A 22698-nucleotide genomic window follows, 5' to 3' on the forward strand; every position below is an offset into this window, starting at 1 on the left:
TGTTCTGGTGTCACCAGAACTTTTGTAACTTGTGTTGGACCTTCTTGCCCAGCCAACCAGATGGAGGAATTTGCTGTGGAGTATAAGATCATTAACCCCAAGGCTATCACCATGGGGCAGCTGTATGGGTGCTTTGACCAAGTGAGCCATGAGTGGACAGATGGTGTCCTTGCCAATGCTTTCCGGGAGCAAGCATCTACTTCGTCTGATGACCACAAGTGGATTATATTTGATGGGCCAGTGGATGCTGTTTGGATTGAAAATATGAACACTGTTCTGGATGACAATAAAAAGGTACCTGTCTGATATCACTTTTACATGGGTGTGCAATAAACTCTTTTACTGAAGTTAGTGATTGATCAAAACTATATAATATAACAATGGAATATTACTCAGCCATAAAAAGAAACGAAATTGAGTTATTTGTAGTGAGGTGGATGGACCTAGAGTCTGTCATACAGAATGAAGTAAGTCTGAAAGAGAAAAACAAATACCGTATGCTAACACATATATATGGAATCTAAAAAAAAAAAAAAAAATGGTCATGAAGAACCTAGGGGCAAGATGGGAATAAAGATGCAGACCTATTAGAGAATGGACTTGAGGACACGGGGAGGGGGAAGGGTAAGCTGGGACAAAGTGAGAGAGTGGTAGTGTATATATGGACATATATACACTACCAAATGTAAAATAGATAGCTAGTGGGAAGCAGTCACATAGCACAGGGAGATCGGCTCCGTGCTTTGTGACCACCTAGAAGGGTGGGATAGGGAGGGTGGGAAGGAGGGAGATGCAAGAGGGAAGAGATATGGGGATATATGTATATGTATAACTGATTCACTTCGTTATAAAGCAGAAACTAACACACCATTGTAAAGCAATTATACTCCAATAAAAACGTTAAAAAAAACCTATATAATATATACATTTGTTACACTAAGAATAAATGCCCCACAAGAAAGTAACAGTTATCAATTCATGAATTATGCTTTTGTTTGTACTTGTAGTGGGTAAGTTATGTGTGTTTAGAGACACTGTTGTATAGTGGTTAAAAGCCTTGGTGCTGGCATCAAATTGGCCTACTAGCACTACAACTGAGCTGTTATATTGGGCAAGTCACATAACTTCTCTGAACCAGTTTCTTCATGTGTAAAGAGGTAGTAATAAATAAGGGTGTTGATAATTAAATAAGATAGTCCATACATAGTGCCTAATATATGAGATGTGTTTTGGTTATCTGTTGCTGTATTGCAAACTACCTTAATACTTAGTGGCCTAACTTTGCTCATGACACTGTGGATTATAAATTTTGGAAGGGCTCAGGTGGGTTCAGCTAATCCTCATGATGTCAGCTGGGGCAGCTAGGGCTAGAGGAGCCACATCCGTGGTAGATTCTTCACTCAATGTCTGGGGGCTCATTCTTCCTCGTCTTGTCTGTCTCTCTGTAACTCTCTCTGTGTCTCTGTGTCTCTGTCTCTCTGCCTTTCTCTCAAAGAGCATCTTATCCTCCAGGCCTCTCCACATGGCTTGGGCTTATCATTTGGTGGTCTTGGAGTAGTGGCACTTCTTACATGACGGTTAATTTCCAAGAGGCAGGAAGTGAAAGTTTTCAGGAAATTAAGAGTTATGCTTGGAACTGGTACAGCATCACTTTCTCTGAATTCTATTAATCAAAGAAGTCACAGAGCCTGCTCAGATTCAAGGGGGTGGAGAAATAGACTCTACCTCTTGATGGAGGCGGGCGAGGTCACACTGCAAAAGTGTACGTGGAGGGGCTTCCCTGGTGGCGCAGTGGTTGGGAGTCTGCCTGCCGATGCGGGGGAACCCGGTTAATGCCCCGGTCTGGGAAGATCCCACGTGCTGCGGAGCGGCTGGGCCTGTGACCCATGGCCGCTGAGCCTGCGCGTCTGGAGCCTGTGCTCCGCAATGGGAGAGGCCCGTGTACTGCAAAAAAAAAAAAAAAAAAAGTGTACGTGGAATAGGAGATATTGTTGCAGCAGTCTTTGGAAAATACATTCTGCCACAGTAAATGTAGTGGCTAAAGAGCTTAGGCTCTGGAGCCAGACAGCCTGGGTTCAGATCCTGTCCTGAACCACTTAGCAGTCATGTAACTTCAGGCAAGCTATTTAGTCTCTCTATGCCTCAGTTACATCATCTGTAAAATGAGGATAACAGTATCTATGTCATAATGTTGTTAGGAAGGTTAGATAAATTAATAGTTGCAAACTGATTATAATATTGCCTGGCATGTAGCAAGTGCTATATAACTGTTAAAATAAAATAATATTTATCACCATTTCAAGGAATAGGTCTTACACTGACTATACATCATTATCAAATCAAAATATATTTTCCTTCTGCATTTAAATTTTGCAAGACTAAGAGTGAGTCATGCTCAACAATGGAAGGCCTAATTATCCAAATTATATACATACACTAATAATATCATGTTCGCAATTTTGATTATATAGCATATAAAAAAAGAAGTAAGTTTTATTACACGATATGGACTATGTTATATAAACTAATTGTACACATGTATTGGTTGGTCTTGAGATCAGAAGTATAAAGAGTCATAATCAGTGAATTTCCTGATGGCTCTTCACAGCTCTGAATGAAATCAAACTACTGTCACAGGTATGGGTCTATTTCACTTTTCTTGATTTTCAGAGATGACACTGTTAATGGTATTAGTCCCATAACAGCCGTGACCTTCCTAGGGTTGCACGTAATGACCTGTTCCAGACGTGTTTGATGTGGGTCAGGTAATATATCAGAAACTTTGAAAACCACAATTTAGGATGAGAAGCAGGGAACAATGAAGTTTCCTCTTTTCCCCTGAGAGACCAAGGCCTCAGGCCATCTTATGACTTAAACATCTCACTTTAACCCATGTTGGCAAATGAGAAGCAGCACCACGGACTTGGTGTGTATACTCAGAGGCTGTCCCGTGTATTTGCACTACTTTCTGCAGGGCTATGCCTGCTAAACACTAGGACTTGTAATGGTCTTTCCTTCCATTCCAAAAAGGGATGTGGAGATATTCTTGTCATTCTAACCCTGGGCCAGTCCATGAGGGATTCCAAAAGGAGTCTTTGTGGGAAACTTGAGCAAATAAAACTGGATGGGGGTATGCTATTAAATTCCTTCCACTGAGGAAGGAACCATGAAACTTGCTGTAGTCTGATAATTTCTGGTTTCTTCATCTAAGGCTGCAAGTCAGTGGTTCTCTGACCTCCCTGTTTAATATTACAGCTCACCACACACAGCATTCTCCAGCCCCTCTTCGACTTTGTTCTTCTCCAAAGCACTTTCATCGCTGTATATTCTATATATTTTGCTTATCGTCTATCTCCTCCGAGCAGAATGCAAACCTCAAGAGGACAGGAATTTTTGTCTGTTTCATTCTGCACAACTAGCATAGTGCCTGGCACAGAATAGGTGCTCAAGAAGTATTTGTTGAATGAATTCAAACCATCTCTGTCCCCACTGATGCCTTTCACTTGCAGATGGAATTTAATTCGTTTGCTGCCCTCCACCCCTCTGCTTTGTACTTTCAGCTTTGTTTAATGAGTGGAGAGATTATCCAGATGAGCTCCAAGATGAGTCTGATCTTCGAGCCAGCTGACCTGGAGCAGGCCTCCCCCGCCACTGTGAGCAGGTCAGTCAGCTTGCAGGGACCCCCTGAGGGAATGTGAGGCCTCACTAACCCTACGCAGGAGGGAAAGCTCTAAAAATCCATAAATGTGATTAAACTCCAGCAGATCACCTACATTACTTGTTGTCAGATTTGTCGTAAAGTTAGTCCTCAATCCACAGTGCTGGTAGGAATCTAAAATCAGGCAATCACTTTGGAAAAGAGATTGATATCATCTCCTAAAGTTAATCTTTCTTATGCCTCATGACCCAGCAATTCTGCTTGTAAGTATTGATATATACCCAAAGGAAACTTTTGCCCATGTACAATAGGAGACATGTACCAGAATTTTCAGAGTAGCATAATTTACAATAACAAACACTTAGAAACAACCCAAATGCCCATAAACAGGAGCGAATTAAAAAGTATAATAAGATCACAAATCGTAGTATTTGTATGTCATTCAAAATAAATGAACTGTACTGACAAGCAACTATATAAGATAAATCTTAGTAAAACTAAAATCTTAACAATACTATGTATAAAAGTAAGCCTGTAATATTACATACAGCATAGTGTCCCCTTTTAAATTATTAAAAACAAGTAAATATATATATATTTATGTATGTATATATATCTATATATATATATATGCTATAAAACTCTATAAGAAGGAAAGAAATCAAAGCACAGGTGAGCATGAGATTCAAGATGCTGTTTAACCTCAGGTGGGGAAAGCCACGGGCATAGGATAAGGGAGACTATATGGTTAGATGAAGGTTATTGTCAAGACCCTAGCTTCTGCCTGGGTATTGGGTTCATGGGCACTTGGTACATTATTGAAAACAATTAACTGAGAAAGGCCATGCGTGGGCTAATGATGAGTGTGCCAAGGATAAGAATTAATCCAATAGTGTAACTTCAGTCCATAAAAAATAAAATAAAATAAAATCAGCCCACATTCCCAAAGGCAATATAAGGGAAGAGAAAGAGCATATGGCAAGTTAGACCAACTTGGGCTCCCACCCTGGCCACACCATTTGCTAGCTGTGTGACCTCTTCCGAGTCACATAGCCTCTCTGAGCTACAGTCTCCTCATGTCTAAAATGTATACCATAAAGCGGAATATTTAGAGATGAAGGCCATTAAGACTTAGCATAATGGCTGACACGCAGTAGGTGTTCAATAAATGGTAGCCAGTGTTAGTAACAAAGGAGGGAGTGCCTAGATATAACAGAATGGGGGAAAAAAGTGCTAAATAAAATGTTACATGTCAGTGCATGGTAATGTACTAACATTATGGTAATGATAATAGTAGCTTTCATTGATTAAGAGGTTTCTGTGTGCTAGGCCTTTCATTTAACCATTACAACAACCTTATGAACTACATATTTTTTATATTCCTCAATTTACAGACAAGGACACAGAAGTTCAGAGACGGTAAAGAAATTTGCCCAAGGTCACTCAGTTAGTAAGGTCTGGGGCTGGGATTTGAATCCAGGTCTCTGATTCTCAAGACCCAACTCTTAGCACTGGTCTCCACCCTTTCCTGGCAAAATCTGTGCATCTTTCCTTTGGCTTGGAGCTGGTGAGGGTCTATGCCCCGACCCAAGCTCCAGCCTCTTACCTCACCATGACCTCCTACATTTACTTCTCCCCTACGTGCTTGGGAGCCAGATGTGGACCAGGCTGGTCCTCTGTTTGTGCTTGCCAGGTGTGGGATGATCTACATGGAGCCCCATCAGCTAGGTTGGAAGCCCCTGAAGGATTCATACATGGACACCCTGCCTTCCAGTCTCACCGAGGAACACAAGGAATTGGTGAGATCCTCTGGTCCCTTTCCTTCCTGTCCCTCCCTGTCTCCCTACCCCTCATCTCAAAGGTCTTCTAGGGGGCTTCCCTGGTGGCGCAGTGGTTGAGAGTCCGCCTGCCGATGCAGGGGACACGGGTTCGTGCCCCGGTCCGGGAGGATCCCACATGCCGCGGAGCGGCTGGGCCGGTGAGCCATGGCCACTGGGCCTGCGCGTCCGGAGCCTGTGCTCCGCAACGGGAGAGGCCACAACAGTGAGAGGCCCACGTACCGCCAAAAAAAAAAAAAAAAAAAAAAAAAAGGTCTTCTAGGATCATTTTCACATTCATAATTACAGAAGGCAAGAAGGAGCAGGAAATTCCCTGACTGTCCCTAATTATCTTGCTTCCTGGCTACCTGCCATTTTTCTGACTTTCACTCCAGGTGGTGGGGATGGGGTGATGCAGTCAATTTCTCCTTTCTCTTCCACCTTCTCCATTACTTCTTGGCTCCCCAGTGGAGAATTCTGGTGCTTGAGAAACGTTCTATTTGATGACTGGAATGTCACCCCTTTCCCCATTGCCTACTAGGAGAAATGCCTCTGGAAGTTGCTCTAAAGATGGACCAGGTTAGGAAGAGCTGTGTTCCTCTCTTCACTGCCACTTCCTGTCCCTGTAACCTAGACTCCATACCTTCTATATTTAGGGAGCCAGAAACAGTTAGAAATTCTCTTAGTGCAGCTACTAAGAGTGTCCATTTTCTTCTTCCCTTCCTAAAAGAGATGTGAATGTTCAGGTTACATTAGCACACACTCAGACAAGGGAAGTAGGAAGGGAGAACCAGTTCTTATGGTGTTTCTGATTCCCTAGGAAAGTTTCCCACTGAAGAAGCCAAGAAAGATCCGAGGTGGATTCTCTTCCCACTGTGGAAACAGTCTGGGGAACTGTGTAGGACAGCCCCTCTCCTGTCACATTTACATACATGTACAATATATATATAGCATGTTTATTTACATGGACACATATCCACATGCACAGTGAGAAACCAATCTACACATGCACAGGAAGCCTTCAGAAACTTCCCAGTATCCTTAGTACAGTCTAACTTCTTATCGGGCCTCTGAGACTGTGATCCCACCCAGCCTGCCTCTCCAACCTCACCTACCCTCTTCTCAGCCTCTGCTCATTATCTTCCAGCCCTTGGGTCTTGTTTCCATTCCTAGAAAACCCCAGGTTTTACTACCTCAAAGCTTTTGCATTTTTTATTCCTCTTTCTGGAAATCTTGCCCCATTCATTCTCATAATGGATGATTCACTTTTGTCATCCAGGTGTCAGCATAAAGGCCTCCTTCTCCAAGAAGTCTTCCCTGACCACCCTATTAAAAACTTCCTGTTATTTCCCATTGTAATACCTTTATTTGTTTCCTGCTAGTACGTTCATGATTTGTAAATACTTAGTTCATTTCCTTGCCTGTTTATTTTTTGTTTGTCTTCCCTTCCCCTCAGACTGTAAACCACGAGGACAGGGACCTTGTCTATCTTGTTCATCATTTATCCTTAGCACCTACCACACTGCATTTAGTAGATGCACAATAAATTTTACTGACTGAAAACCACATATCTGTGTACTCATGTATAGTCATATATACATATAAAGACATCTAAACATTCATATATGCACACATAACTGTATATAATCAGTATCTGTATATTTATTTAGTGATGACCTACCTACTTACAAAAAAATAACTTAAGGTAATTTACAGCGAAAGTCACAAAGTATAACAAAAGTGAAAAAAACACTAAGAGGAGAAAGTGAGGCAAGTAATTTTTTAATATATTTTTTATTAGAGTATAGTTGCTCTACACTGCTGTGTCAGTTTCTGCTGTAGAGCAAAGTGAATCATCCAGACATATACATATATGCCATATTTTTTGGACTTCCTTCCCATTTATGTCACCACAGACTGCTGAGTAGAGCTCCCTGTGCTATGCAGTAGGTTCTCATTAGTTATCTGTTTTAAATTGGGTGGGGAGCAGAGCCAAGAGACAACAATTAACATACCCACCAATAAGTATGTACATACATACATACGGGGAATTACTGAAAATGAGCCTGAAATTCCCTGTGGCCACTTTCTACAGGAGACCTGCCTTATAAATGCCAGTCAGTCATTTGCAAATCAGTGGTTTAGAATTCCTAACATTTTTTTTTTGTAGAAACAAAGGCAGATACTGTGGCTGGGACCTAAAACTATTTCATGCATCCCGTAGCTGACCCATAGTGGCTCCAAGCTTCAGCTTAGTGGAATGGGAGGGGTGGGGAATGGCCAGTGGGCTGCACAGTCCATTAAATAGGAAGCTGGGCGCATCTGTCTTGGTGCCTGTGGACTTTCCTCAGTACACCTAGACTCGGAAGTAATCAGCAGTCTTACCAACATTTCCAGCCTCCTCGAGGTGTACCAAGCTCTTGGTCTTAAACACACTTTTTAATAATGTCAAATCTCACTTTCTACTCTTAGGTCGATGACATGTTCATGTGGCTTATCCAGCCCTGCCTGGAATTTATTCACCTTCAGTGTAAATTTGTGGTCCAAACATCTCCCATCCACCTTGCCTTCTCAATGATGAGACTGTACTCCTCTCTGCTAGGTAAGTACTACCCTACAGTTCTTAAGCCAAATGAGCGTATGGTGTGCCTCGGCCATTTCTTCTGCTCCCACCCCTATTATTCCTCCATGAGTTACAATGAGACCAGCATTTTGGTCTAGAACCAGCAAGTCTTTTGAGTGTAGATAGTAGAGTTTGGTGGAAAGAGTCCATATAGTTTGGCTTGATCTTACATTGACTTCCTGGGTATTCTTGTGCAAATTAGCCCATTCTTCCTCAGTATTAGATTCCTCATCCACACAATGGGGATAATAATTCCTGTTCCTCTTTACCTAACAGGGAGGGATATCCTGGAGGAAAATGAATTTAGATGACATAGGTAAGTGTATATCAGGAAAAAAAAGATTCGGAAAAGAATAAGATAGGAAGTTTTTCCATTTTAAGAAAACTTATATTACAAAAATCTGAATTCATAAAACACATAGACACACTATAAAAAAACTGATCACATTAGTCTCCAGAACTAGGGAACTTCTCCAGGACATGGAGAACCATTGGTTTAAATGTCCTGGAGAAGTTCTCTATAACCATTTCACATAAATCAAATTTTACAGGATTCTATTGGAAATGACAAAAGATGTGTTAATTTGGAGAACTTTTATTGGATGCCATTTCTTTCTCAAGATAATACATAATTCAAACTGAAGGTGCATCTTCTTACAGCTTCTGCTACATGAACATATTTTCTCAGCCCATTTCTTCCAAAGGCATTATAGATGTAGATTAAAAAAAAAAGTAACATGGGAAACTTGAGTGGAGACTTTCTCTAGCTAAATATTATTTGATTTTCTAAAATTAAAATTACAGGCAATATTTTTAGAAGCACACTAATTCATACAATATCATATGTTTGTATTTTTATTTGTAAATTTTACATACTTTCCCAAGCTCCTTTCACTATCCTTGTGTAGTATCTCCTCCAGGAAAGAAAGCACCAGCATGAGAAGTGAACTTATTGTCCACAGTCCTGAGTAACCTCATCTCTTGCCTTCCTGAATCTATAGCTATGAATCGTCTCAGGACTGCTCAAATACACACAACTACTAAAAATGGGGGACTGGGTTTGAATGCACACATATTTGATTTTGGGGCTATAACTTTTTACTCTGTCAGTGTTAAAATGCAAGAACATGGTAGCTGTGATTAACAAGGACTTGAGATAAGGAACACCGAATACATTTTTAGCCTTTTATTTTGAAATAATTTTAGACTTAAAGAAAAATTGCTAAAAGAATGTAGAGTCACATATACCCTTTACCGAGATTTCTTTAATGTTAACATCTTATATAATGAAGGTACAATTATCATAATAAGGAAGCTAACATTGATACTATACTGTTAACTACACTTTATTTGAATTTCACATTTTTCCACAAATGTTCTTCTTCTGATCCAGGATCCAATTCAGGATGCCACATTGTGCTTAATTGTTGTTATCTCTTTGGCCGCCTACAAGCTATGACAGTTCTTCAGTCTTTCCTTATATTTCATAACCTTTTCACGTGATGAAGACTGGCCAGTTATGTTATAGGATGCTTCTCAATTTAAGTTTGCCTCATATTTTCTCATAATTAGATTGAGATTGTGCTTTATTAAAAAATTTAGGTATATTTGATTTACAATATTATATGTTTCAGGTGTAAAACGCAGTGATTCACAATTTTTAAAGATTATATTCCATTAAAGTTATTATAAAATACTGGCTATATTCCCTGTGTTGTACAATATATCCTTGTAACTTATTTGTTACATACATAGTAGTTGGTACTTCTTAATCACCACACATTGTCTTGCCCCTCCCCTGTCCCTCTTCCCGCTGGTAACTACTAGTTTGTTTTCTATATCTGTAAGTCCATTTCTTTTTTGTTATATCCACTAGTGTGTGGTAATTTTTAGATTCCACGTATAAGTGATAACAGGCAATATTTGTCTTTTTCTGTCTGACTTATTTTACTAAGCATAATAACCTCCAAGCCCATCCATGTTCTTGCAAATGGCAAAATTTCATTCATTTTCATGGCTGAGTAGTCCATCTTCTTTAATGATTCATCTGTGGATGGACACTTAAGTTGCTTCCATATCTTGGCTATTGTAAATAATGCTGCTATGAACATTGGGTGCATGTATCTTTTTGAATTAGTGTTTTTGTTTTTTCAGATATGTGCCCAGGAGTGGGATTGCTGGATCACATGGCAACTCTATTTTTAGTTTTCTGAGGAACCTCCACACTGTTTTCCACAGTGGCTGCACCAATATACATACCTGCCAACAGTGTACGAGGGTTGCTTTTTCTCCACATCCTCACCAACATTAGATATTTGTGGTCTTTTTGATGATAACTATTCTGACAGGTGTGAGGTGATACCTCATTATGGTTTTCATTTGCATTTCTCTGATGATTAAAGATGTTGAACAGGGCTTCCCTGGTGGCGCAGTGGTTGAGAGTCCGCCTGCCGATGCAGGGGACACGGGTTCGTGCCCCGGTCTGGGAAGATCCCACATGCCGTGGAGCAGCTGGGCCTGTGAGCCATGGCCGCCGAGCCTGCGCATCTGGAGCCTGTGCGTCCGGAGCCTGTGCTCCGCAACGGGAGAGGCCACAACAGTGAGGGGCCCACGTACCGCAAAAAAAAAAAAAAAAAAAAAAAAAGATGTTGAACATCTTTTCATGTGCCTGTTGGCCATCTGTATCTCTTCTTTGGAAAAATGTCTATTCAGATCTTCTGCCCATTTTTAATCAGGTTGTTTGTTTTTTTGTTGTTGATTTATATGACCTGCTTATGTATTTTAGATATTAACCCCTTATCAGTCATATCATTTGCAAATATTTTCTCTGATTCAGTAGGTTGTCTTATCATTTTGTCCATGGTTTCCTTTGATAGGCAAAAGCTTTCAAGTTTAATCAGGTCCCACTTGTTTAGTTTTGATTTTGTTTCCTTTGCCTTAGGAGACAGATCAAAAAAATATTGCTACGATTTATGTCAAAGAGTGTTCTGCCTATGTTTTCTTCTAGGAGTTTTATGGTTTATGGTCTTACATTTAGGTCTTTAATCCATTTTGAGTTTATTTTTTGCGTATGGTGTGAGAAAATGTTCTGATTTTATTCTTTTACATATAGCCGTCCTATTGTCCCAGCACCACTTACTGAAGAGACTGTCCTTTCTCCATTATATATTCTTGCCTCCTTTGTCGTAGATTAATTGACCATAAGTGTATGGGTTTATTTCTGGGCTCCCTATTCTGTTCCACTGGTCTATATTTCTGCTTTTGTACCAGCACCATACTGTCTTGATTACTGTAGCTTTGTAGTATAGTCTGAAGTCTGGGAGCATGATGCCTCCACCTCTGTTCTTCTTTCTTAAGATTGCTTTGGCTGTTAGGGGGTCTTATGTGTTTACATACAACTTTTAGAATTATTTGTTCTAGTTCTGTGCAAAATGCCTTTGATATTTTGATGAGGATTGCATTGAATCTGTAGATTACCTTGGGTAGCATGGTCATTTTAACAATATTAATTCTTCCAATCCATGAACACAATATATCTTTCCATCTGTTTGTGTCGTTTTCAGTTTTTCATCAGTGTCTCGTAGTTTTCCGAATATAGGTCTCTTACTTCCTTATTTAGATTTATTCCTAGATATTTTATTCTTTTTGATGCAATGTTAAATGGGATTCTTTCCTTAATTTCTCTTTATAATAGTTTGTTTTCAGTGTATAGAAGTGCAACCAACTTCTGCATATTAATTTTATTAATTTTGAATCCTGTGATTTTACTGAATTTACTGGTGAACTGTAGTAGTTTTTTGGTGATGCCTTTAGGATTTTCTATATATAGTATCATGTCATCTGCAAGCACTGACAACAAGAACAACAGCATCAACAACCAAAAGAACAAGTGTTGATGAGGATGTAGAGAAATTGGAACCCTTGTGCACTGTTGATGGAAATGTAAAATGGTACAGTTGCTATGGAAAATAGTTTGTCAGATCCTCAGAATTAAAGATAGAATTACCAGATGACTTAGCACTTCTGCTTCTGGTATATATACAAAGGAATTGAAAGTAGGGACATAAACAGATATTTGTACACCCATGTTCATAGCTGCATTATTCACAGTAGCCTAAGGTGGAAGCAACCCAAGTGTCCATCAACCAATGAATGGATAAATAGATCAAGTATATACATATGGTGAAATATTATTCAGCCTTAAAAAAGGAAGGAAATTCTGGGGAGTTCCCTAGTGGTCTAGTGGTTAGTGTTTGGTGCTTTCACTGCCGTGGCCTGGGTTCAATCCCTGGTTGAGGAACAGAGATTCCACAAGCCGCATGGTGCGGCCAACATAAAAAAAAGAAAGAAATTCTGATACATGCTGCAACATGGATGAACCTTGAGGACATTATGCTAAGAGAAATAAGCCAGTCAGAAAAGGCTATACGATTTCACCTCTAAGACATATCTAGGTTAGTCAAATTTATAAAGACAGAAAGTAGAATGCTGTTTGCCAGGCCGTTGGGGAGAGGGTAATGAATTAGTTTCAGCTTTGCAAGATGAAAATAGTGCTGGATATGAATAGTGGTGATGGTTGCACAACAACATGAATGTATTTAATACCACTGAACTTTAAAATGGTTAAGATGGTAATTTTTATGTTATGCATATCTTACCACAATAAAAAAAATTTTTTTTAATGTATGTGGATAAAGGACCTGGCAGGTGATGCCATTCAACCAGTATCAATCCTCTTCCCAGGCCCCTCACAGACAAAACTGCCCAATTCATATCTATTGCGCTCTGCAGCTTTTCCTGAGATTCCTTTTCTTGCTTTTAGATGAAATCAGGGAAATAGAAGAGAAGGAAAGTGAATTATTTGAAAGCCTGACAAGCCAACAGATCTTCCTCTGGCTGCAAGGTCTCTTCCTTTTTGCCTTGGTGTGGACCGTGGCCGGCACCATCAACGCAGACAGCAGAAAGAAATTTGATCTGTTTTTCCGCAACCTCATCATGGGTATGGATAATAACAACCCAAGACCCAAAAGTGTCAAACTCACCAAAAACAACATCTTTCCAGAAAGAGGTAACTTAGTACCAGTTTGTTTTGTCTTACTGTAGTGGTTTGGAGCATATGTTCCAAACCCAACCAAAATGTGTGGCCCACGTGAGGCCTTTACAAAAGTCAGGAAAGATTTTGTAGCTTGCCTGAGAGGGTTCACTTCTTCAGAGCTGGCCCATGTATGTAGAGATGGGTGACCCTGAAGTCAGGGTTTTATGGGTTATTTTAACTACTAATTTTTAATTTAGAAAAAGCCGATATAACTTTTTTTTTAATTACCCATAATCTCATCACTCTAACAGGCCCCAGGGAACAGCATGAGAAATATAGCCACTTTTTTTTCTTACGCCCTTCTAGTCCTGTTCTATGTGTATACACGTCATATCATGGTGATTATGGTATTAACATTTCCTTTCATTTTTTCATTGTAATCTAATATATTAAAATATTTATAATTTTGCTACATACATTATCTTCAGAATGATTACTTTAACGATGTATTAATATTCTTATATGTGTGACATCATTCATAAAAAGATTGAAAGATGTTTGTTTTCTTTTAAGTAGCTTTTACTGCTTTTTTTCTTACCACCCAAGTAATACATTACAGCAAATTTAGAAAATACAGAGAAAGGAATAGAAGAAAATAAATATCAATGGTAATCCCACTATCCAGAAATAATCACTTTTTATATTTTTCCTTCCAGTTTTTTTCTGTATTTCTATAGCAAAAATGGGATCATACTATATATACATTCCAAATAGTTTTACATTTTTTTAATTATGAAAAAGCATATGATGGGCCCATGAGGGAACTCCCTGGGGTGATGGTAATGTTGTATATGTTGAGAGAGATTTGGGTGACACAAATACATGCAATTCTCAAAACTCAGTGAATGAACACAAGACTTGTGCATTCCATTGTATGCAAATTTTTTAGCAAATGAAAAAACATAAATATTGAACAGTTAATGATATACGTGCCAAAGTATTTATGAGGAAGTGTATATATTTTCTTTGAAATGTGTCAAAAAATAAGATGCCTTAATTGATGGATGGAGGGATGAACAGGTATGTGATAAAACAAGTGAAAAACTAATGGTAAAATCTAGGAGATGGATATACAAATGTTCACTGTACAAGGTTTTCAGTGTTTCTTTATGTTTGAAACTTTACATAATAATAAAAAAAAATGAATGAGCAAGTAGTTGCCGTTGTCCCCCTAAACACACACTTTCTCCAGCACACCTGGCACACTTCAAATATGTGATACATGGTTATCTGTCAGATGAACTGCATGGGGGCCTTGTACCAATCCCCTTGTTAGATGGTAGTACATCCATTCTTTTTTTTTTTTTTGCGGTACGCGGGCCTCTCACTGTTGTGGCCTCTCCCACCGTGGAGCACAGGCTCTGGACGGGCAGGCTGAGCGGCCATGGCTCACGGGCCCAGCCACTCTGCAGCATGTGGGATCTTCCTGGACCGGGGCACGAACCCGTGTCCCCTGCATCAGCAGGTGGACTCTCAACCACTGCGCCACCAGGGAAGCCCCATTCTTTTTTTTTTCCTCTGTTTTTTTAATTCAGAAGATTTTCTTTTTCTATTTTTTTTTCATTTTTATTTTTATTTATTTATTATTTTTTTGCGGTATGAGGGCCTCTCACTGTTGTGGCCTCTCCCGTCGTGGAGCACAGGCTCAGCAGCCATGGCTCACGGGCCTAGCTGCTCCGCGGCATGTGGGATCTTCCCGGACCAGGGCACAAACCCACGTCCCCTGCATCGGCAGGCGGACTCTCAACCACTGCGCCACCAGGGAAAGCCTATGATGCTTTTAATGCATTGTTCGATTTGGTTTGCTAATATTTTGTTGAGGATTTTTGCATCTATGTTCATCAGTGATATTGGCCTGTAATTTTCTTTTTTTGCGATAACTTTGGTTTTGGTATCAGGGTGATGCAGGCCTCATAGAATCAGTTCAGAAGTGTTCCTGCCTCTGCAATTTTTTGGAATAGTTTGAGAAGGTACGTGTTAACTCTCCTCTAAATGTTTGGTAGAATTCACCTGTGAAGCCCTCTGGTCCTGGACTTTTGTTTGTTGGGGGTTTTTAAATTACTGATTCAACTTTATTACTGGTAATTAGTCTGTTCATATATTCTATTTCCTCAAGGTCCAGTCTTGGGAGATTGTACCTCCCCAAGAATTTGTCCATTTCTTCTGGGTTGTTCATTTCTTTGGCATATAGCTGTTCATAGTAGTTTCTTATGATCATTTGTATTTCTGTAGTGTCGGTTGTAATTTCCCCTTTTTCATTTCTGATTTTATTGATTTGGGCCTTCTCCCTTATTTTTCTTGATGAGTCTGGCTACAGGTTTATCAATTTTGTTTATCTTTTCAAAGAACCAGCTTTTCGTTTCATTGATCTTTTCTATTGTTTTTTAGTCTCTATTTCATTTATTTCTCCTCTGATCTTTATGATTTCTCTCCTTCTACTAACTTTGGGTTCACTTATTCTTCTTTCTCTAGTTCCTTTAGTTGTAAGGTTAGTTTGCTTATTTGAGATTTTTCTTGTTTCCTGAGGTAAGATTGTATTGCTATAAGTTTCCCTCTTAGAACTGCTCTTGGGCTTCCCTGGTGGCGCAGTGGTTGAGAGTCCGCCTGCTGATGCAGGGGACACGGGTTCATGCCCCGGTCTGGGAGGATCCCATATGCTGCGGAGCAGCTGGGCCCGTGGGCCATGGCCGATGGGCCTGCGCGTCTGGAGCCTGTGCTCCACAACGGGACAGGCCACAGGGGTGAGAGGCCCATGTACCGCAAAAAAAAAAAAAGAACTGCTCTTGCTGTATCCCATAGGTTTTGGATCATTGTTTTTTCATTTTCATTTGTGTCTAGGTATTTTTTTATTTCCTCTTTGATTTCTTCAGTAATCCATTGGTTGTTTAGCCTCCACGTATTTGTGATTTTTGCAGTTTTTTTCTTATAGTTGATTTCTAGCCTCATAGTTCTGTGGTCGGAAAAGATACTTGATATGATTTAAATTTTCTTAAATTTACTGAGGCTTTTTTGTGGCCTAGCCTGTGATCTGTCCTGGAGAATGTTTCATGTGCACTTGAAATTATGTATATTCTGCTGCTTTCAGATGGAATGCTCTATGTATATCAATTAAGTCCGTGTGACCAAAGGTGTCATTTAAGACCAGTGTTTCCTTATTAATTTTCTGTCTGGATGATCTGTCTATTGATGTAAGTGGGGTGTTAAAGCCCCGACCCCACTATTATTGTGTTACTGTCAATTTCTTCTTTTATGTCTGTTAATATTTGCCTTATATATTGAGGTGCTCCTATGTTGGGTGCATATATGCTTACAATTGTTATATCTGCTTCTTGGATTGATCCCTTTATCATTATATAGTATCCTTCTTTGTCTCTTGTAACAGACTTTATTTTAAAGTCTACTTTGTCTCATATAAGTATTGCTACTTTTGATTTCCATTTGCACAGAATACCTCTTTGCATCCCTTCACTATCAGTCTGTGTGTGTCTCTATATCTGACGTGAGTCTCTTGTAGGCAGCATATATACAGGTCTTGTTTTTGTATCCATTCAGCCACTCTATCTATGTCTTTTGGTTGGAGCATTTAATCCATTTACATTTAAGGTAATTATTGATATTTATGTTCATATTGCCATTTTATTATTTTTCTTCTTTTTTTCTCTTCTCTTAAGATTTGATGACTATCTTTAGTGTTATGTTCGGATTCCTTTTTCTTTTTTGTGTGTATGTCTATTTTAGATTTTTGGTTTGTGGTTGTTATTATGAGGATTTTATATGGCAGTCTGTATATGTGTGTGTATTGGTGTGTGTGTGTATAAGTTGCTGATCTCTTCATTTCAAATGCATTTTTAAAACCCTGCATTTGTACTCTTCTCCGCTCCCAATTACTATTTTTGATATCATATATTTACATCTAATTGTTTTCTGTATCTCTTAACTGCTTATTGTGGGTATAGATGATTTTACTACTTTTGACTTTTAACCTCCCTACTAGCTTTGTGTGTGGATGATTTCCTACCTTTACTGTAGGTTTGCCTTTACTGGTGACCTTTTTCATTTTGTAATTTTCTTGTTTCTAGTTGTGGCCTTTCCTTTTTGCCTAGAGAAGTTCCTTTAACATTTGTTATAAAGCTCATTTGGTGGTGCTGAGCTTTTTTAGCTTTTGCTTGTCTGTAAAGCTTTTGATCGCTCCATCAAATCTGAATGAGAGCCTTGCCAGGTAGAGTATTTTTGATTGTAGGTTTTTACCTTTCATCACTTTAAACATATTGTGCCACTCCCTTCTGGCCTGCAGAGTTTCTGCTGAAAAATCAGCTGATAGACTTATGCAAGTTCCCTTGTATGTTACTTGTTGCTTTTCCCTCACTGCTTTTAATATTCTCTCTTTATCTTTAATTTTTGTCTTTTTGTTTGTTTGTTTGTTTGTGGTACGCGGGCCTCTCACTGTTGTGGCCTCTCCTGTTGCGGAGCACAGGCTCCGGATGCGCAGGCTCAGCGGCCATGGCTCACGGGCCTAGCCGCTCCGCGGCATGTGGGATCTTCCCGGACCAGGGCATGAACCCGCGTCCCCTGCATCGGCAGGCGGACTCTCAACCACTGCACCCCCAGGGAAGCCCAGGTTCTTTTTTTTTAATAGATTTAATTAACTTATTTATTTATTTATTTTTGGCTGTGTTGGGTCTTCGTTGCTGCGCATGGGCTTTCTCTAGTTGTGGCAAGCGGGGACTACTCTTCATTGAGGTGCACAGGCTTCTCATTGCAATGGCTGCTCTTGTTGCGGAGCACGGGCTCTAGGCACATAGGCTACGGTAGTTGTGGCGCGTGGGCTCCAGTAGTTTTGGCACGTGGGCTTCAGTAGTTGTGGCTTGCAGGCTCTAGAGTGCAGGCTCGGTAGTTTTGGCGCGTGGGCTCCAGTAGTTTTGGCACATGGGCTTCAGTAGTTGTGGCTTGCAGGCTCTAGAGCGCAGGCTCAGTAGTTGTGGTGCATGGGCTTAGTTGCTCCACAGCATGTGGGATCTTCCTGGACCAGGGCTTGAACCCATGTCCCCTGCATTGGCAGGTGGATTTTAACCACTGCGCCACCAGGGAAGCCCTTTTCACAGGTTCTTATTGGCCTGTTGATGTTCTTTTTTGTAATGTTCTATCATAGTTTTATTTTTAACAGACTATGTCTAGATATAGGTATTCTTTTGTTTATTTTTCCTAGAACATGATGAGTCCTTTCAGTCATCAAGGGAAAGTTTTAGTCCCTGGCTTCCATATCTATCATCTCCTCTTTCCTTATTTTTGTGTTTTTGCCCTTTTTTATACCGATTATTCATTTTAATATGATTCACCCACAACTTCAATTATGCTTTTACTGCCTTGAGTGATTTTAATTCTGCTATGTGTCTTTTGTTTCCTCACTATCCTTTCTTAGTGTATGATTAAAAGCACGGGCCATAGGGGCTTCCCTGGTGGTGCAGTGGTTGAGAGTCTGCCTGCCGATGCAGGGGACATGGGTTCGTGCCCCGGTCTGGGAGGATCCCACATGCCGCAGAGCGGCTGGGCCTGTGAGCCATGGCCGCTGAGCCTGCACATCTGGAGCCTGTGCTCCGTAACGGGAGAGACCACAACAGTGAGAGGCCCACGTACCGCAAAAAAAATAAATAAATAAAAATAAAATAAAATAAAAGCACAGGCCATGAAGTCAGATTGTCAGAGCTTGAATCCTGGCTCCAGTATTTACTAGTTGGGTGACTTTGAGCAAGTTCCCTAATGCCACTCAGTTTCCTCAATTATGAAATGAGGGCAATGATAATACTATGCATTCATGGTGTTCTTGTAAGAATTAAACAGGTTAACACATGTAAAAGCATTTAGAATAAAGCGTGGTACACAGGAAGTGTTAAATAAATATTAGCAACTTTTATTGCTGTCCTCCTCCTCCTCCTCATCTCTGTTAGCTCATTCATCTCCCTTTTTTAATCTCATTTTGCCTTTTCATCTAAGCCTGTTTTCTCCTTATGGTTTTCTGTTCCTATTTTGTGGAACAGTTGTCTTTTTGCACCCTATTTAGGATATCAAACAGTTTTCTGAAATTTGGTTGTGAGTCCTGCATTAAACAAGGTTCAGAGGTATACTCTTCAAGTTTAACCTCCATATTATATTCCTTTACATTGCAACATTTTTTACAGGTTCCATGTGTTGTTGTCTGCTTCCCCATGCTTCAAGATCAATCTCTTCACGCTCTGTGTCAGCAAATTGGTACATGAAGTATCCTTGACCCCATTCTTGGTTCACTTTGTGACAACATCTTTCCTTTCCTTCTGTAGCTGAGCAGCTAATGATGTGCACAGCTTCCAAGTTCCCCACAGCATCTCCTGCCTACTGTAATGGGCTCGTCTCCTTCCTCCATGTCCTATTCAACTGATGCAGTATTAAAAAGACCCCATAATTTCCAGCATGTACTGCAGACTAGTTTCTTCATATACCTTCTTTTGCAACAACTACTCTACGTAAAAGTAGGTTTGGTTCTGAAAAAGCTGTTTGTAAGAGCAAAATGACACCTTACGAGTGACCGGTGTGAACATATCCATTGAAAGTTAAGCTTTACTTTTGTCTCCATGGTAATCATACATCTCTCTTTTTGCTGGTTTTCAAAACTCTCCACTACTTTTGGACACGATCAGGGTAAATGGTATTCATAAACCCCCTTAGAAAAAACCCAAATGCTGTAAACTGTAGAGTCAGGAACAATGGGATGGCCAAGATCCAAAGACCACATGTGATCAACTAATGCCATCTGTTGGAAGCAGGCTTTTTGTTTCATCTGTGAACATTCTAAAAAAGGACATTTTTGAACTGAGGAGCGACTGTGGTTCTTTACCTTGGAAGACCATACCTCACTGAATTTAAAGTGCCACGACTATCTCCTTCCTCATTGTGGTCTGGGACCCTGCCACCCCTATCAGCTGTAGAAAGATGGCCTGGCAAGGCAAGGATGAGAAAAAAAGGAGACAGTTCTTCCAGTTCTCCCAGAGTAGTACCTGGCAGGGCAAAGCAACAGCTGCCTAATTTTCTATGTGGGATGTCACCTGCATCTCTGTATTGGGGGTGGGGGGAGGGGGGACTAGGATTATACCCAGTGGGCCTGTTGCTCTTTCTCACGCAGTCTCTTGAGGTAAAATTTCTCAGTCCAGCTCATCTGCTATTTAGTTAGAGGAGATTCTGCCTAGCTTCTTTTAGTCTTTGTTTTCAGTGACATTATTCCACTCCTTTCTCTTGTGCCTTCCTAAGTATTTTACAATAGGAAACTACAAAGCTCCTAGACAGAACCCATTTGAATCCAAAGATGTGTTTTAATTGCCAAGTGTGAATTCTTTCTAATATAACAGCTTTATTGAGGTATAATTTACATATCATAAAATTCACTCACTTAAGTGAGCAAATCAGTGGTTTTTAGCAAATTTGCCTAGTTGTGCAACTGTCTAATCCACTTTTAGAATATTGGAACATTAGAACAAATTTAGAACATGGATCACCCCAGTAAGACCCTGCATGCCCATTTTCAATGAATCCCTGTTCCCATCCTCAGCCCCAGGCAACCATTCATCTGCTCTCTATAGATTTGCCTTTTCTGGACATTTCAAATGCATGGAATCATGTAGTATGTGGCCTCTTGATTTGGCTTTGATTTTACTTTCTTATTACCATCTTAAAAAGCTTTAAATGTCTTTCTAGCCTTTCCACAGGGTTTAAAATTCTCATGGTGAGAGCTCCAGGGAGGCCTTCTCTGACCTCATGGGATGTTGTTTTCTGGGCTTTTCATGATCTAGGAGCCTGGGGGCACATGGATCTCTCAAATAAGTGCTGAAGGAACTGTGTTGGGGAATGCACACTAAGGAAAGCCAGCAGTCCTTTGGGGAATTCCCTCAAGGTTGGGTTAACATCATCTAACATTGATCTTTATTTGTCTAGAAGTGCTAAATTTCCCTTTATTCTTTTGCTTTTTGTTTGTTTTTTCATTTTTTTAAAGTCTTTATTGAATTTGTTACAATATTGCTTCTGTTTTATGTTTTGGTTTTTTGGCCATGAGGCATGTGGGATCTTAGCTCCCTGACCAGGGATTGAACCCGTACCCCCTGCGTTTGAAGGTGAAGTCTTAACCACTGGCCTGCCAGGGAAGTCCCCCATTGTGTGTCTTTTGAAAACCCACTCACCTCTCTGTTGAAGTTTATCTTGTTCTCCCAAGTGAAGGTGAGGAAAACAGCTGGGGCAGGGGGTGGTCAGAGGTGATAGAACTAATTTGTCTTCCTGGATTTCTACTACTATTCTCCCCCATTCCACCCCTGCACTTGCATCAGAGTTTGAGTTAAAATCACAGTGCAGAGCGAACAGGAGCACTACTCTGATGAGGACCAAACAGACCTAGAGCTAAATGTTCTCAAGTGCCTCTCTGTGTGCCCACAGCTATGCTAAATGTCTGACACATATATCTCATTCACCTTCCACAGGGATTTTCTAAGCTTTATATAAAATCTGGCCCATTTTACAGATATGCAAATGGTAACCTTGGCCAAGATCACACAGCAGTAAATCCACTTTTACTCAGTTGGACCTTTTCTCTTTGGCCAAAATGTTCCTGTATCAAGCCACAAATTAACTCTAGCTAATAACATCAGCAAGAGAAGGGGATAAATGCTTTTCTGAATCATGCTTTTTCTATCTCTTTTTTTATTATAAAAACAATTTAATTCTATTAAATAAAAATGATCAAAAATATTTTTGTTCATACCACACTATCACAGGTATTTCAGTTTTCAAAATATCTTTCTCTATCTTGTCCATCTGCTTTCATCTCTTTATATAGTTGCCATAATGGTATATATTCCATTTTTTATTCTTCTATTTTATTTGTCATTGTTTCTTAAATGAACTTTTCTATATTAATACTTAGATTTTGTAGCTATCATTTTAAAGTATTTAATAGATAATTTATTTTAAAACTTCATTTTTTTAGTTTTCTATTTCACTTAAGTATTAATTGGGTATATATCTCATTATCTTCCTCTTAGTTCTAGATAATGTGAATTCTCTTCTTAAGGTCACTTCATCTCTCTAGAATGTGCATCTACATCATTGCCCCTAGTTCTCTTTTTTTTTTTTAATAAATTTATTTATTTTGGATCTGTTGGGTCTTTGTTGCTGCGCGTGGGCTTTCCCCAGTTGCGGCAAGCGGGGGCTACTCTTTGCTGCGGTGCGCAGGCCTCTCATTGCAGTAGTTTCTCTTGTTGCAGAGCACGGGCTCTAGGCGCGTGGGCTTCAGTAGTTGCAGCACGCAGGCTCAGTAGCTGTGGCGCACGGGCTTAGTTGCTTTGCAGCATGTGGGATCTTCCCGGACCAGGGCTCGAACCCGTGTCCCCTGCATTGGCTGGCGGATTATTAACCACTGCGCCACCAGGGAAGTCCCTCTCTTTTTTTAAATTGAAGTATAGTTGCTTTACAATGCTTCAGGTGTACAGCA

At 40.0% G+C, this 22698-nt stretch overlaps 1 protein-coding gene across 1 annotated transcript in view; it reads left to right on the plus strand.

Moving 5' to 3' along the window:
* DNAH3 (dynein axonemal heavy chain 3) overlaps positions 1-22698 on the plus strand; it is a 196159-nt gene that overhangs the window by 98538 nt on the left and 74923 nt on the right. The window contains exons 36-40 of the mRNA XM_089896064.1: positions 53-294; positions 3561-3661; positions 5352-5457; positions 7948-8077; positions 12921-13166. Of these exons, the coding sequence (XP_089752190.1) occupies positions 53-294; positions 3561-3661; positions 5352-5457; positions 7948-8077; positions 12921-13166 (825 nt within the window). The remainder of the gene's footprint in view (positions 1-52; positions 295-3560; positions 3662-5351; positions 5458-7947; positions 8078-12920; positions 13167-22698) is intronic.

The sequence above is a fragment of the Delphinapterus leucas genome, chromosome 15 (assembly GCF_059928025.1).
Source record: "Delphinapterus leucas isolate spDelLeu-1000000601 "Yukka" chromosome 15, BTC_Dleu_Yukka2, whole genome shotgun sequence".
Classification (NCBI taxonomy): Eukaryota; Metazoa; Chordata; class Mammalia; order Artiodactyla; family Monodontidae; genus Delphinapterus; species Delphinapterus leucas.